Consider the following 13,111-nt stretch of genomic DNA (forward strand, 5'->3'; position numbering starts at 1 on the left):
TGCTCTTTGAATCATTACAGTTAGCTTCCCTTTCAATAAAGTATAGAAAGATGTTTAAATCAAGTGAAGATGTGAGGGGGAGTACCTTGATGTTGATGCACATGTCTATACCTACTGCACACTCAGGTGTGCAAAAGATTTCTTGTTTGCTTTTAATAAAGTGGCTGCACTGAAGCCTCTACGAAAATAACCAATCTACGAGCTCACAGCACCTCACGGATAGATCTTATGATGAGCTTGTAGATCTGCTATTTTGGGTGAATGACATTGTCGTAGAACAAAGTACCGTATAACTAGCTGGTCCGGTGCATCTCAGTTCCTCACATGAGATGCACCAGCCTGAATTTGGCTTGAGGCGCGGTGGAATACCTTTGTTTTCCAAAGTATAACTAGACTTAGTTCTGAAGGTAATACACTGCTTCACACCAGAAAACCTTTATTTCTGCTAAGTATATAAGCAGTCTACTTTCTTCAATGCTACATGTTGTCCCCGTTGAGACCATTTTGAAGCTAGCAGCTCTAGTTCATGCAGCAGCATGACCTCCCAAACAACCTTTATCTGGAAAACCCGCCTGAGCCCAAACCCTGGGAAAACCCAAATCTATAGCTTCCTTCTTATAAGCAGGGAGATTAAAAGGAGTTCAACATAACCTTGGATGGCACAAACTGGAAAACCACTGACCAGAACACATCCAGAAAACGAGAGCCAAGGTTTCCTGCCTTCTGCGACAATTAACAATTCAAAGGGGAGGGCTCACGGCTCACCCAAGTACACTGCGTAAATGGGCACTAGCTTTATCACCAAATAAACCTGTCCTTTCATCATGGTACAATGGTACACTACAAGACGCACACAAAGCAATAAACATAATAAACCCCCCCATCAAAACAACTGACATCCACAGAGCAGATACCGCCAAAGCCCAGCATACAAAGCTGTCCAATCACAACCGACACGGTCAGAGTTCGGCTCCAGGGTTGTTTCTTGGACGCCACTGAAGACTTGGCGATGCCAGGATTACTGAATGGCACAACCAGTGGACAAGCCTTGGCAGGCAGACAACCCAATGGACAAAGGAGGGCATCACGTAACCCCAGGCAAGGGTTTCGTTACTGGCCACGGCAAACCACCAAGTAGGAAAAAAAAGAAAGATAAATTATGCATTTATATAGTGCCTTTATCCAAAGCACTTTACAATGTGAATTCTCCCCTACACAAACACGCACACACACACACACCCCGGCCCGACACCTACCTGCTCACAGGGAGCAGTTAGGGGTTCAGTGTCTTACTGTCTTGGGACAGTACAGATGGAGCCAGGGATCGAACCGGGAACCTTCCAATTAGCAAGTGGCGACTCTACCTCCTAACCTACTGCCACACACATTGAACCATCTGTGGGTTGGCATAGGAGGCTGCAAGGTAGCTACGCTCCACAATGTACTGGAGATGAACTGGCTGAACCACTTCAGTCACCACTCACCAGCATGCACCAACCATGGGAAAGATCATGTGATATAGCAGATGGCCGCACACGAGTTCACGTTTTAGGAGGCAAGGTCTAGGACAACATCACATGAAGACAGAAGAAGACTTGGAAGGAAAACTGGGTCATTCCCACCCCTCAGCAAGCTAAAGGCACTTCAAGCACTCCAAATATTCCGGGCCATAAAAATCCTCCAAAAGATTAAGTAGGCTAACGTTTTACTTAAAAAAATTAAAAAACATATTGAAGCATTAAATGGAACAATATAGAGGCTAATCGGCCAACTATAATAGTTACGGCAGTCGTAACATTTTATCATGGTGGGGCCAAACAGTGCATCTTTACAGGCATACACCAATAAAAACAAGGTTGAGAGGAGGATACACTTTGAGTGTTAATTGGCTAGCTCTTATAGCACTTGGCAAGGGCTCCAGAAATGGTACATGCTTGTGCAAGCAGATTTGTAGTTTTCATAATCATAACTTTTGAGTATGTGTATGTCACCATGGCAGAGTTTAGGGCTTTTCAATATGGAACCCGTCGCACAACTAAGACCTATCCAAGCATGTGTATATTATGAGCACATTGAGCAGCAAAGAAACACTGAAATGTTCCAATGGTGACAGCAGTCATTATCTAGTAAAGTAGAGCATCCAAACAGCATGGAGCCTCCATCTGCGTTCTCTCAGGGCAGACTGGGGAACAGACAGACACTATGTTTATACAGTACGTGGGATGAATTAAATTTGTTTTCGGAAATCAACAGATGACAGCTTCCTTTCGACTATCGGGAGGTGTCGTTCCAGACTCTATATATAGACTCCACAATCTTAAATAGAGCACTCTACGATGTCTGAGCGATCCGACATTGGAGATTATTCCCGCAGCGTATTTCTGAATGCACCCAATGTGTGACTGCACAGTGCACACCTCATGTGCATCGAGCTGCACACAGGATTCACTGACACACATGTTCCACTGAAGGAGAGTAGCAAGCGCATGCTGAGGCATCAAACAGCCACTTGACACACCAATGCGCATGTGTACTGTGCACCAAGCACTGCAATTGGCAGCTCCACTCCTTCACACGTGCTAAAATAATGTTAGTGAACATTTTCAGCTGCACTTGAAACCGTACCCTCATTCAGCAATGCCCACACAATTAAAACAGAGAGACAGCCTCTGTCATCATGACAAGTCTTATTTGCATGTGGCCGTCTACAAAACAGTTGCAACTAACTTTTTAAATCCAAGGACATTTTCAACCATTCACGGAATTAGATCTTTATGACAATAGTCTCATTATGAATTTGGTATTGTTGCTAAACCTGTCCAATGGAATAAATTAGACTTACTGTAGACAAAGACTAAATTAGACTGTAGACAATGGCAATAGAATTTCAGAAGGTTCAAAAGGATTTCCGTTTAGTGGTGTTGGAACCTCACGTGATAAGATGGAAAATAAAATAATGGATAAATAACATAAATAACGTAAAAATAAAAACAAGGAAATGAGACGAAACCAAACAAAAGTAAACAAAAACATTTAACATTTATTTGAAAGTCTGAAAGAAGATAATACATAACGAGCAACAAAATGGGATAAACAATAAGGACAGAATGACAGGAGGAGAAGCTATCAAACTGTTATGTGTTTGTATGCGTGTACAAAAATGGTACTATACAAAAACAGGCGACAACATATGGAGAGAGAGAGAGTGTGTGTGTGTGTGTGTGTATATTGTGGGATGTATTGTGCCTATTATGTTTGGATTTGAAGCCAAACTAATGGCAGCTTGGCAGGTTGTACTGTATGCGTGTGCGTTCTCTCTCAGTTCATCAGCACTTCCATCTGCACCAGCCTTGCGTTGGTGTCTCCAGCCATCCTGTAGGGGATCATCCCAGCGAAGGTGATCAGGGCTCTGGCTTGGCTGCGGAGTTGCTGTCGACAGACACACAGGGGACAGAACAAGGACTCGTGGTGTGTCATAAATAATAAAACGTTTTCATAATAAAAGAAAAAAAAGAAAAAAAAAAGGAAAAAAGTTTAACGTTGTTTAATGCAAACAGATAGGACATTTCAGTTTGGTTTTATGGTCTGTCAAGGGCATACAATCTATTCTGGGGGGCCTGAAGAAGACCCCTGGTCTAGAATAAATATGCATTGATGCTTGCTCAGCAGTCAGCACACTCCCAGCCATGAAAGTAAAGTCATTGCAACCTCACAAATGATCGTTTTGTTTGGTCTGTCTTTTTGTGTGTTGGTGTGTGTGTGTGTGTGTGTGTGTGTGTGTGTGTGTGTGTGTGTGTGTGTGTGTGTGTGTGTGTGTGTGAGACATTCTGATGCTAGCAGAAGCATAAAATTTCAGCCTGTTATAAACAACAGCCCCATAGAGCTGTCGTGAGAAAATCGTCCCTAGAGAGGAAAATTATACAGCACTCAGTAAACCACTGCTGCCTTTCAGCTGTCTTCTGTGTCCTCAGAAGGGTTGTCGTGACCATCATGACAATTTAGTTTGACAATTAATTCAGAACAGATACAAACATTGGAGCATATCGCTGCTGTCGGGCAGAAACTTTTTGTGATTTTTTGTAAATTAACACTACTTGATGGCACTGCAGCACAAAAGCATCATAAGTAGCAGATCTGCAAGCTCGAAACGCGAAAAGGTGAGCTTGTCAATCTGCAACTTTTGACATTTTTTTATTGGAAATCCTGAAAAGTAACAGTTTGGGACATACTAGAGATGATGTGAATAAAATCTGTTTGCCTTTTAGGCTTTCTAAAGACAAATTGCACAGGGTAGATTATGACAAATAACTTAAATGACAACTTTAGTTTTTTTCAACCAAGGTTCATGTTTTAGGTTGTTATCAGAGAAAGTAAAAGATGAGTGTTAATTTTTTTCATTTGCTACTTTCTTTCGTTGGGATTTTAACTATTTTTGATAGGGGGCGGGTGCATTCGAACATGGGGCCGCTAAATATGTCTTTACAAAATATGTTGAATATTATTCTCATTTGTGTTATCATTTTGTCATTCTGCAGTTTCACACTTTCTCCTGAGTAAAGCTACTTAACTCAACACACCGGCCTGTTCTTTGGAACTTGATTAGGAGAGTGTTTAGCTGTCTGTCTAGCTGAGTAATATACGCCCATGGGGACAACGTTCTGTGAGGACAGAATATATATACAGTAGGCCTATTATAGTCCTTACCACATCTCTTTCCTCAGATATATATATATATATATATATATATATATACACACACAGTAGGCCTATTATAGTCCTTACCACATCTCTTTCCTCAGATATATATATATATACAGTAGGCCTATTATAGTCCTTACCACATCTCTTTCCTCAGATATATATATATATATACATAGGTCTATTATAGTCCTCACCACATCTCTCTCCTCGATGGTCCTCTGTGCTCGGCCGGGCGTTCCCGACGGCGCCCCCTTCAGACGCTTGTACTGCGTGTACAGGATGTTCATGGTGGCCAGCAGCACCTCGGACAGGTTGTGACGCAACTAGGGAGAATGAGACCAAGACAAAACACACACAGTTGCTTCAGATGTTGCTAAAACCGTCTCTCTAGATTTTAGCTATATTTATAGCAACATGATATATATATATATATATTCAAAACCTTGTATCTCCATATTCACACTTTTTGTGTTTTTCTGTAAATTAACTCCCTACTTCATAATACTACAGCATCACACAAAAGCATTAAAAGTAGCAGATAAAAACGCGGCACTAAGCTACTTTTGCTGTTTTTTTTCCTACTAGACATAGTGTAGGCATGTGTGCAAGCATTCTTGTGCAGCCGGACAATCAGAGATCTCCACACGACTGGGGTAAATCTAAATTCATCATATGGGCTTGAACAGCGGAGAAAACCAGTGCAGATTTTGAAAAACAATCCTGACCCCACCATCCCATATGAAGGGCCGCACTAAAGCCTTTGCTTCGGTTCTGTGATTTTTCTGTTATTTTTTTATATTCCAAAATGTAGCAATCTAGATCTCTTGATTGTCTATTCCAAGACTGACATGAAGCGTTGGGTCGCCTCACCTCATCACTGAAGTTCCTGAAGGCGGCCACTCTTTCCTCCACACTGTCCTGACTGAGCGGAAGAATCTTCAAAGTTTCCATCACCTAATGGGGGGGAAGAGAGAGAGAGAGAGAGAGAGAGAGGAGAGAGAGAGAGAGGAGAGAGAGAGAGAGGAGAGAGAGAGAGAGAGAGAGAGAGAGAGAGAGAGAGCGAGAGAGAGAGAGACACACACACACACACACACACACACACACACACACACACACACACACACACACACACACACACACACACACACACACACACACACACACACACACACACACACACACACACACAGAGAGAGAGAGAGAGAGAGAAAGAGGAGAGATGTATTTATTTAAGATATTGAGTTGGGATTTTTATACAAAAAGAGAAAAAAGAAAATTGCAACTGAATGGCTGGAAAATGGAAATTAAGAGTTTACATAGTGCATGCATAAACTTTCCTTAATGATTATATCTGGTTTCAGTATTTATTTATGATGTATTTTCTCTATTATTAAAGTTATTGTAGAGGTGAATTTGTATTGCGAGACATGGCCTAAAGCATTTCCGGGGGTCCCCAGCCAAAAGACATTGAGAACCCCTGGTCTAGGGACTGGCCAAAATGGGGATCAGAGTTGGAATGGACGGGCTCTCTACTCACATCATAGGCTCTGTCGATGTGTCCGGCGTGGTACTCATCAAAGAAGGTCATCAGGTCCAGCAGCAGGTAGAACGTGCTGTCCACAGACTTGTCTCCTGATACGCCCTGAGAGCGATACCTGGAAACACACGGATGAGAAGACATGACAGATGTACAGAGTATAGTACGTGAGGTGAGGAAGACAATGTGTGTGTAATGTATGTGTGTTTGTGTATCTACCTCTCTGCGATAGCCACAGCTGCGTTTTTCAGCCTCTCCTTATTAGACTGGGGAGCGCTGACCTGGGCGATGACTGGACTTAACAACCTGTTGATCAGCTCTAGGACCTTGTCTGGATTCTACAGAGGAGAGAGATAGAGGGTTTAAATGGTACTGAATTTACAGGTCAGTTTGTATCTAGTATAGAGGGTTTAAGTGGTACTGAATTTGCAGTTCAACAAGAGCTAATTCATCCTAGTGTCTGACTTTATACAATTCACAATACATTAAAATGTCTGTGATACGATTATTGTCAGTGACATTTATATGTTTACAACATAATAACGATTATCGTCCCGTCCCTATATCCAGGAAATAGAACAGAGGTTCTATGAATTCCAGATGACCGCCAGGTCATCTGGAATTCAAGTAGGTTGGAATGTTGACTGTTAAAGCTGCTATAAGCAATAATAATTATGTCAAAGATTTTATGACCTTTTTATTTTTTTGGTATTCAGACAGCCAGCAATGTGTAGAACGCTCCCCACAAAAATGAGTCTCTGTGACACATCTAGGGGCCGCAATCTGCATTCAAAGATTTTCACAGAAGCTTTGTCATTGGTCGATTTGCCCGTCTGCTTCTTGATTGGTTAGTCACTGCGACCAGGTTTTTTTCAAATAATGACAAAGCTTCTAGGAACAGTAGAATATCTGTATAATGAAACTACGAGCCTGTAAGGTCGTTGAGGCTAGTGCAAGTGGTACGGCAAGTGCTGCGGGCTAAGGGGAAGAGGTGAGTTCTCAGACGATTGAGAGTGAGTCTACAGTTCTGATTGCAATGGGAAGTGCATTCCATAGTCTGGGGTTCTGCCAGCTTCCCTTGAACAGCCCAATACGAGAGCTGACGATGGCTCACCTTGGCCAGCTCGTAGAGTTTAATGGCTTCCTCGAACAAGCCTTTGTTCTCTGCTTCCAGAGCCACCTTACTAATGATGCCCCTGGTGTCACCGGCGAACTTGTCTATCACTCCAGGCTTTAGAAAGAAGAGAAGAAGGTCAATGACATGAAAAGGTGATTTTTCATATATTTGCTACTTTTGTGTGGCACTGTATTATGATGAAGTGGGAATTAATTCACCAACAAAAGCCGGTAAGGCACGACAGCAACGATATATTTGTACATACAAATCTAATATCGAGGACTTAAGGAGGAGCTAATGGATTTAAGGCTTGCAGGTAACACCAGCATCACAGCTGTGATTAAAAACACACAAGAAGAAATGAGGAGGATGTGCAGGGTCAGTCTGACATTCAGAAAAATCCCTGGAATGTGTGTGAGTGAATGAGTCGAGTTCATTAATTGTACAGACTACAGACAGATACATGTTATTATTCTGTTGTGTCGATTGTGGGAAGTGGGTCCAAGTGAGGAGAACAAATTCATGTTTGCGACAGCTGAGCTGAAACGCCACCTGACGCACAAGGCACATGACAGCAAGGGACAAAACGAACAAAGGCGAGACAGAAACACAGAAACGTGTGGGGTGTCTACTGAGCTGCGAGGGGGGCAAATTGAGAGAAAGGGAAATGGAAAAAAAATAATTATGAGAAAGTAAATGGAGATACAATAGACAGAAACAAATGCACCATTTTCCTACCTTTCTGCTGCCATCTTTCTCTAGCCTCCCCAGCAGCATGTCAAACTATAAAAGAAGAGAGTGTTGATAACACATACAAGCAAATTACAGCACTTGTTTGTCGTTGTTTAGCAGAATTAGTTTATATATTCACATCTGAAAATATGACCCAAAAGAGCAGGCATTACTTCAAACGGAATACTTTATTTATTTTTCTCCTGGAAATAAACACACCAGCCTAAGGCAGACAAATCCATAGAGCCCCTTCCAAATCCCTTAGGGCTAATTCATAATTAACTGCACAGACTGTTCAACAAATATCACTCAATGACATGTTTTTTTTTTTGTATGTAATTTTTTTCTGTTGAATATGACACTTTTATTGGGTGGTCGCTCAGGAGATAGAGTTGACGTCTTCGTATAGGAAGGTTCCCAGTTCGATCCCCGGCTTTTGGCTGCCAATGAGCAGGTTGGTGCCTTGGATAGTTGCCTTACTTGCCTCTGTTTTCGCTGTGAATGTGTGAATGTGTGTGTGTGTGTGTGTGTGTGTGTGTAATACACCGTAAAGCACTTGGAATGGTCGGAAAGACTAGAAAGGTGATATATATATTATTACTTTTTTGAAGTCATCAATACATATTTGAAGCCTTAAAAGGCTGAAATGACCAAATAGTCTCCCCTGAAGGTACCTGGATGGAACTTGACACTCATTTCTTATTTGAATACTATTGGTTCCATTACTATGAAGAGGGCATCAGTTCCCACTGTGTTCTGTTCTGTGTTCAGAGCTCACCCTCAAAGGCTGTGTCAGCCGAGGACAAACCTGTCTGCTCTCTGCCGGATGACACATTTTAAATAGGCTAGCAGTTTTTTGAGTTCTTCAGAGCGAGCTCTCACAAAATGCACCGCAAGGTGTTTTCCACATGTTTCCCAACATTACAATAGAACCAAAGGGATTCTGGTTGAAAAGAGGCGAAGTCGTCGGTGTTCAACGATGGGTATCTTACCTCTCGACTCTCGATGACAAGCTCACTGACGCAGCGCATGAACATGTTCTCTCCCTGACTGTCCTTCTCATTGCTGAAGACACACAGATTAGAGACAGAGAACAAATGAAGTGTTTGTGACAGCTGAGCTGAAACGCTCAACGAAATGTATGACTTCTGCAAAGTATTGCATGTGTGTTTATACAGTATATAATGTATGTGTTGTGTGCTATAATTTACCGTAGGAAGTAGAAGTACTGCAGGGCTTCGCGTGGATCTGTGGACTCAAACTTGCGAGTGTATAGCATCAGCAAGCGGATGAAGTTGAGGCGACGCACCATAGGCGGATCACCAGCCTCCTGACTCACTGCAGAGAAAAGGAGGAAAGGGCTTTACGTCAATAATCAGAAATTGGCTCCATATCTCCCCTTCCCGTTTCGCTGGACAATGACAACGATGACACAATTTTTTCCTTCCCGATACCAATATTGATAACCAATACCCATAAAATTTTCCATTAGAACAGATTGCTAACTTTATAGTTTGAGACTTAGCGTAGATCGAAAAAGAATGCACCAAGCACAGTGCAACTTTACTAGAAGCAGTGACGTAGAGTCCATGAGGAATTAGACCTTATATATATATTCGCCTTGGTTCATCCCATTTGTACTGCGCAATTCTTTGCCTTGACTTTGTATGTAATCGTGCCGCTATAACCATCCAAGTCTGAACGCACCTTTAACACCGCTTTTGTCCTGGCCAGGGGGCGGGGGGTGGTGGGGGGTGAACCGCGTTGCCTGTCCCTTTGTACACATGCAGATCAGGTATTCAAATGCTAATCTGGTGGCTTGTTTTCACCTGCCAGGTAGGGTATGCATACAGTACGGTGCTTAGGCTACTTGTTCACAATGAAACCACCACCAGCAAGAACACCCTGGCTGGCAACAGCGATGCCAGCCTGCCGTTGAAACCTGCTGCCGACCCAGCGACAGAACACAGAACCTGCAGAGGCGGACAGAACTAGTGTCTGTCAGACTACATTCACTGCACCGCACAGTGCACATGTCCTGAATTTAGTTATGCAGGATGTTGTCCACAACATCAAAGAGTGTCAGGATTTCATGGTAGTTGTTTGTGACATAATAATACTGATCAGAAAGTCACCAAAGCGACTAGCCTGGTTTAAGGAGTACCAGATGACTCAATCATGGCATTTAAACATGCTCTTCTGTTTATAATCTAAACACTGTGACAAGGGGAGGGGGGACTTGCCCCCATGACGATTATAAAAACATTTAGTCTCTGACTAGAATATCTAACTGGTTAAACTAAAGTGATATTGAAAAATTCAAAATATTATCAAAGTATGCTGGCGGCACACCAAACTACTTTGATAATATTTGGATTTTTTTTTGCCATTTTCCGTGTACTTGCGTCACGGCACCCACTTTGAGAAACACTGCTCTAGATCAGTGGTTCCCAAAGTGGGTCCAGGGGTCCTTGAGGGAGTTCCAGCGGTCACCAGCTAAATGATAGTTTGGAACCAAATGGACCCTTATGGGTCTGTAACTCTGAGTGTACAAATGGAACCAAATGGGTCCATTTGTACACTCTCAGAGTTAAATTAACATTGCTTTTACAATATAAATTGGGGGTGCAAGCGATAGAATTTCCATAAATAAAGTTTGGGAACCACTGCTCTAGATGACGGTCGAACAACACTTACGAAGCTGAGCACTCTGGCCGGACGATTTGAGCAGCAGCCGGAGCTCGTAGAGAACCAGGGCCACGTGCACGGCGTGACTCCGCAGCCGCTCCGCCCGGAACAGGAAGGCCACGGCCGCCTCGAACTGGGCCGTCAGGAAGAGCACCTGGAAGTACAGGAAGGGCTGCTGGGCGGCGGAGAAATGAGACTCCCCTATTGAACCAAAGAGATGATATACACCACGGGTTAATTATTACTCCAAATGATCTAATCTAAATGTATTTGATAGAGCATATGTACACAATATTTACCAAAGTGCTGTACAAGGTGAAACAAAAATGTCAACCAGAAAATATGCAAGTTCAACAAAGCCAAGCCAGGTCAAGACATAGACTAAAGCAAATGCAAAAAAGTGTGTCTTGAGAAGAGATTTAAAAGTCTTGATAGAATTAGCACTTCTAATATGGTCAAATGCTCAAAACTGCTATTTCCACAATTCATGTTTTTAAGTATAATCGTCATATTTCTCCTGTGCACCTTTTGTTTACGAAGCCACAGAAATGTATTGTGCCACTGTTAAACGACAGAAATTAAATTAAATCATTAATCGCAATCATTGGAGCAAGGCTAAAACGTCTGTCATAATCGTGACAGCCCTATCCATGGTTTTGCTTTGACGGCAACAGAACGCTGAGGTATTGTATTTATGCTTTGTTTTCCCTGTGTAGTGTAATGTAATCATGTACTCTATTGTCTCCTTGTTTTGATGGTTTTTCCCCCTTTTTTTGGGGGGGGGGGGGGGGGGGTGTAAATTTGAACATTTGCTAAGTCAAGTGTATTTACAAACATTACTGTAATATGTACTGTTCATTAAAATGCAATTACCCGTTTAAAGAAAATCCCTATATTCCTGACTGTAATGATAGCCAATAAAATAGGAGTAGCCTCATTTAAATAATTTGTCGTGCAACAAAGCTCACAACGCACAATACGACGTCCCATGTTATTTTCGGCGAGCGATACAGGAACATGTGCTCCCCCTAGCAGAAGGGTGCTTATGAAATCAGATGAGTCTAACTAAAAAGGAAATAAATAAATACAAGACCTTTTTAAAGCTATACCAATTAGTGTATTAAAATGGTGAATGCCTTCGTCTCAATCAATCCATGTCAATATTTTACTCTGCTGACTATAATAATTATGCCAATAGTTATAACATATTAATCTTATCCTCTAATTACACCTTTGTAAAAAATCTATTGTCCAACAGCTGCAATCAAGCTAAAGTCATGAAAGTATGAATTTAGGGGGGTAGAGAGAGAGAGAGAGAGAGAGAGAGAGAGAGAGAGAGAAATGTTTTGTTCAGCTGGAATTCCTTAGTCATCAACTTTACTTTTTAATTAAATTCTTAATCCTCTCGCTGGCTGAAACTTGCTGCTGGAGTCAAACACAGAACACACGCTCGGCCATGTCAGCCATTCTGCTGCCTTATCTCACAGTAGCAGCGCTTTAGTTGAAGAGAGAGAGAGAGAGAGAGGGAGGGAGAGAGATGAAGAGGGAGAAAGACAAAGGAGGAGAGATAAGAGTGGGCCTGATGGTGGTGGTGCGTGCGGGGGAAGAAAGACAGTGAACAAGAAATGAAAGTGCGAGCAAGAGAGAGAATAAATCTAGAGGTGAGGAGAAAGAAGAGGAAAGACACGGAGAGAGTAATAAAGTAAAATAATGATGCTGTGTCGGAGGGTGTACGGGGAGATTTCAATAACCCGAAATAAGCCAACTCACCTCCAAAAATATAATATATATCCATCTATCTATACACAAAAAATATTAGATTTGTTTATATAATTATAATTACTATGTAGATGTTAGGGATGAGAGGTATCGATTAATTCAATAATTGCTATCTTATTGATCGTTTAACCAGAAAGCATCGTATTCGTAAAATACTAATCTGAGAATCTTAATTTCCCTCAATGTCCAACATAAAAATCTACATTTTGCTGATATACAGAAAGAATATTATATTATAATATAATATATTCCTTAATCAAATGACCATTTGAGATACAGGTCCGGGCAATGGCATCTTTGTGTGAGGATTAAAATGAAATGAAACGTGCATTATCTCAAAGGCAGGGACGTTTCTGTGGCTGCCAAGGTGTGTGTGTGGGGGGGGGGGGGCATTACATTCACAGAGAACCGCAGAATTTTCGATTAATTGTTAACTGTTACGTTTAATTGAAGAATTTCTTAACTCATTCGCCGCCAAGACCACCCTTTGTAGCTGAATTGTGTACTCCAGAATCACCACCGTTCTCCGCAATGTTAAATGTCTTATTTTGAAAGGC

The 13,111-nt window shown here is 41.9% G+C and overlaps 1 protein-coding gene across 1 annotated transcript in view; it reads right to left on the reverse strand.

The window, feature by feature from the left end:
* Window positions 1-3,020: 3,020 nt before the first annotated feature.
* The window catches only part of nup93 (nucleoporin 93), a 43,881-nt gene continuing 33,790 nt past the window's right edge, over window positions 3,021-13,111 (reverse strand). The window contains exons 13-22 of the mRNA XM_080761316.1: window positions 10,785-10,976; window positions 9,299-9,425; window positions 9,080-9,152; window positions 8,094-8,138; window positions 7,353-7,469; window positions 6,458-6,576; window positions 6,239-6,356; window positions 5,572-5,655; window positions 4,896-5,024; window positions 3,021-3,429 (exon numbers count right to left, since the gene is read on the reverse strand). Coding sequence (XP_080617442.1) covers window positions 3,319-3,429; window positions 4,896-5,024; window positions 5,572-5,655; window positions 6,239-6,356; window positions 6,458-6,576; window positions 7,353-7,469; window positions 8,094-8,138; window positions 9,080-9,152; window positions 9,299-9,425; window positions 10,785-10,976 — 1,115 coding nt within the window. The 3' untranslated portion in view covers window positions 3,021-3,318. The remainder of the gene's footprint in view (window positions 3,430-4,895; window positions 5,025-5,571; window positions 5,656-6,238; window positions 6,357-6,457; window positions 6,577-7,352; window positions 7,470-8,093; window positions 8,139-9,079; window positions 9,153-9,298; window positions 9,426-10,784; window positions 10,977-13,111) is intronic.

The sequence above is a fragment of the Protomyctophum bolini genome (assembly GCF_963924005.1).
Source record: "Protomyctophum bolini genome assembly, chromosome: 4".
NCBI classification, from domain to species: Eukaryota; Metazoa; Chordata; class Actinopteri; order Myctophiformes; family Myctophidae; genus Protomyctophum; species Protomyctophum bolini.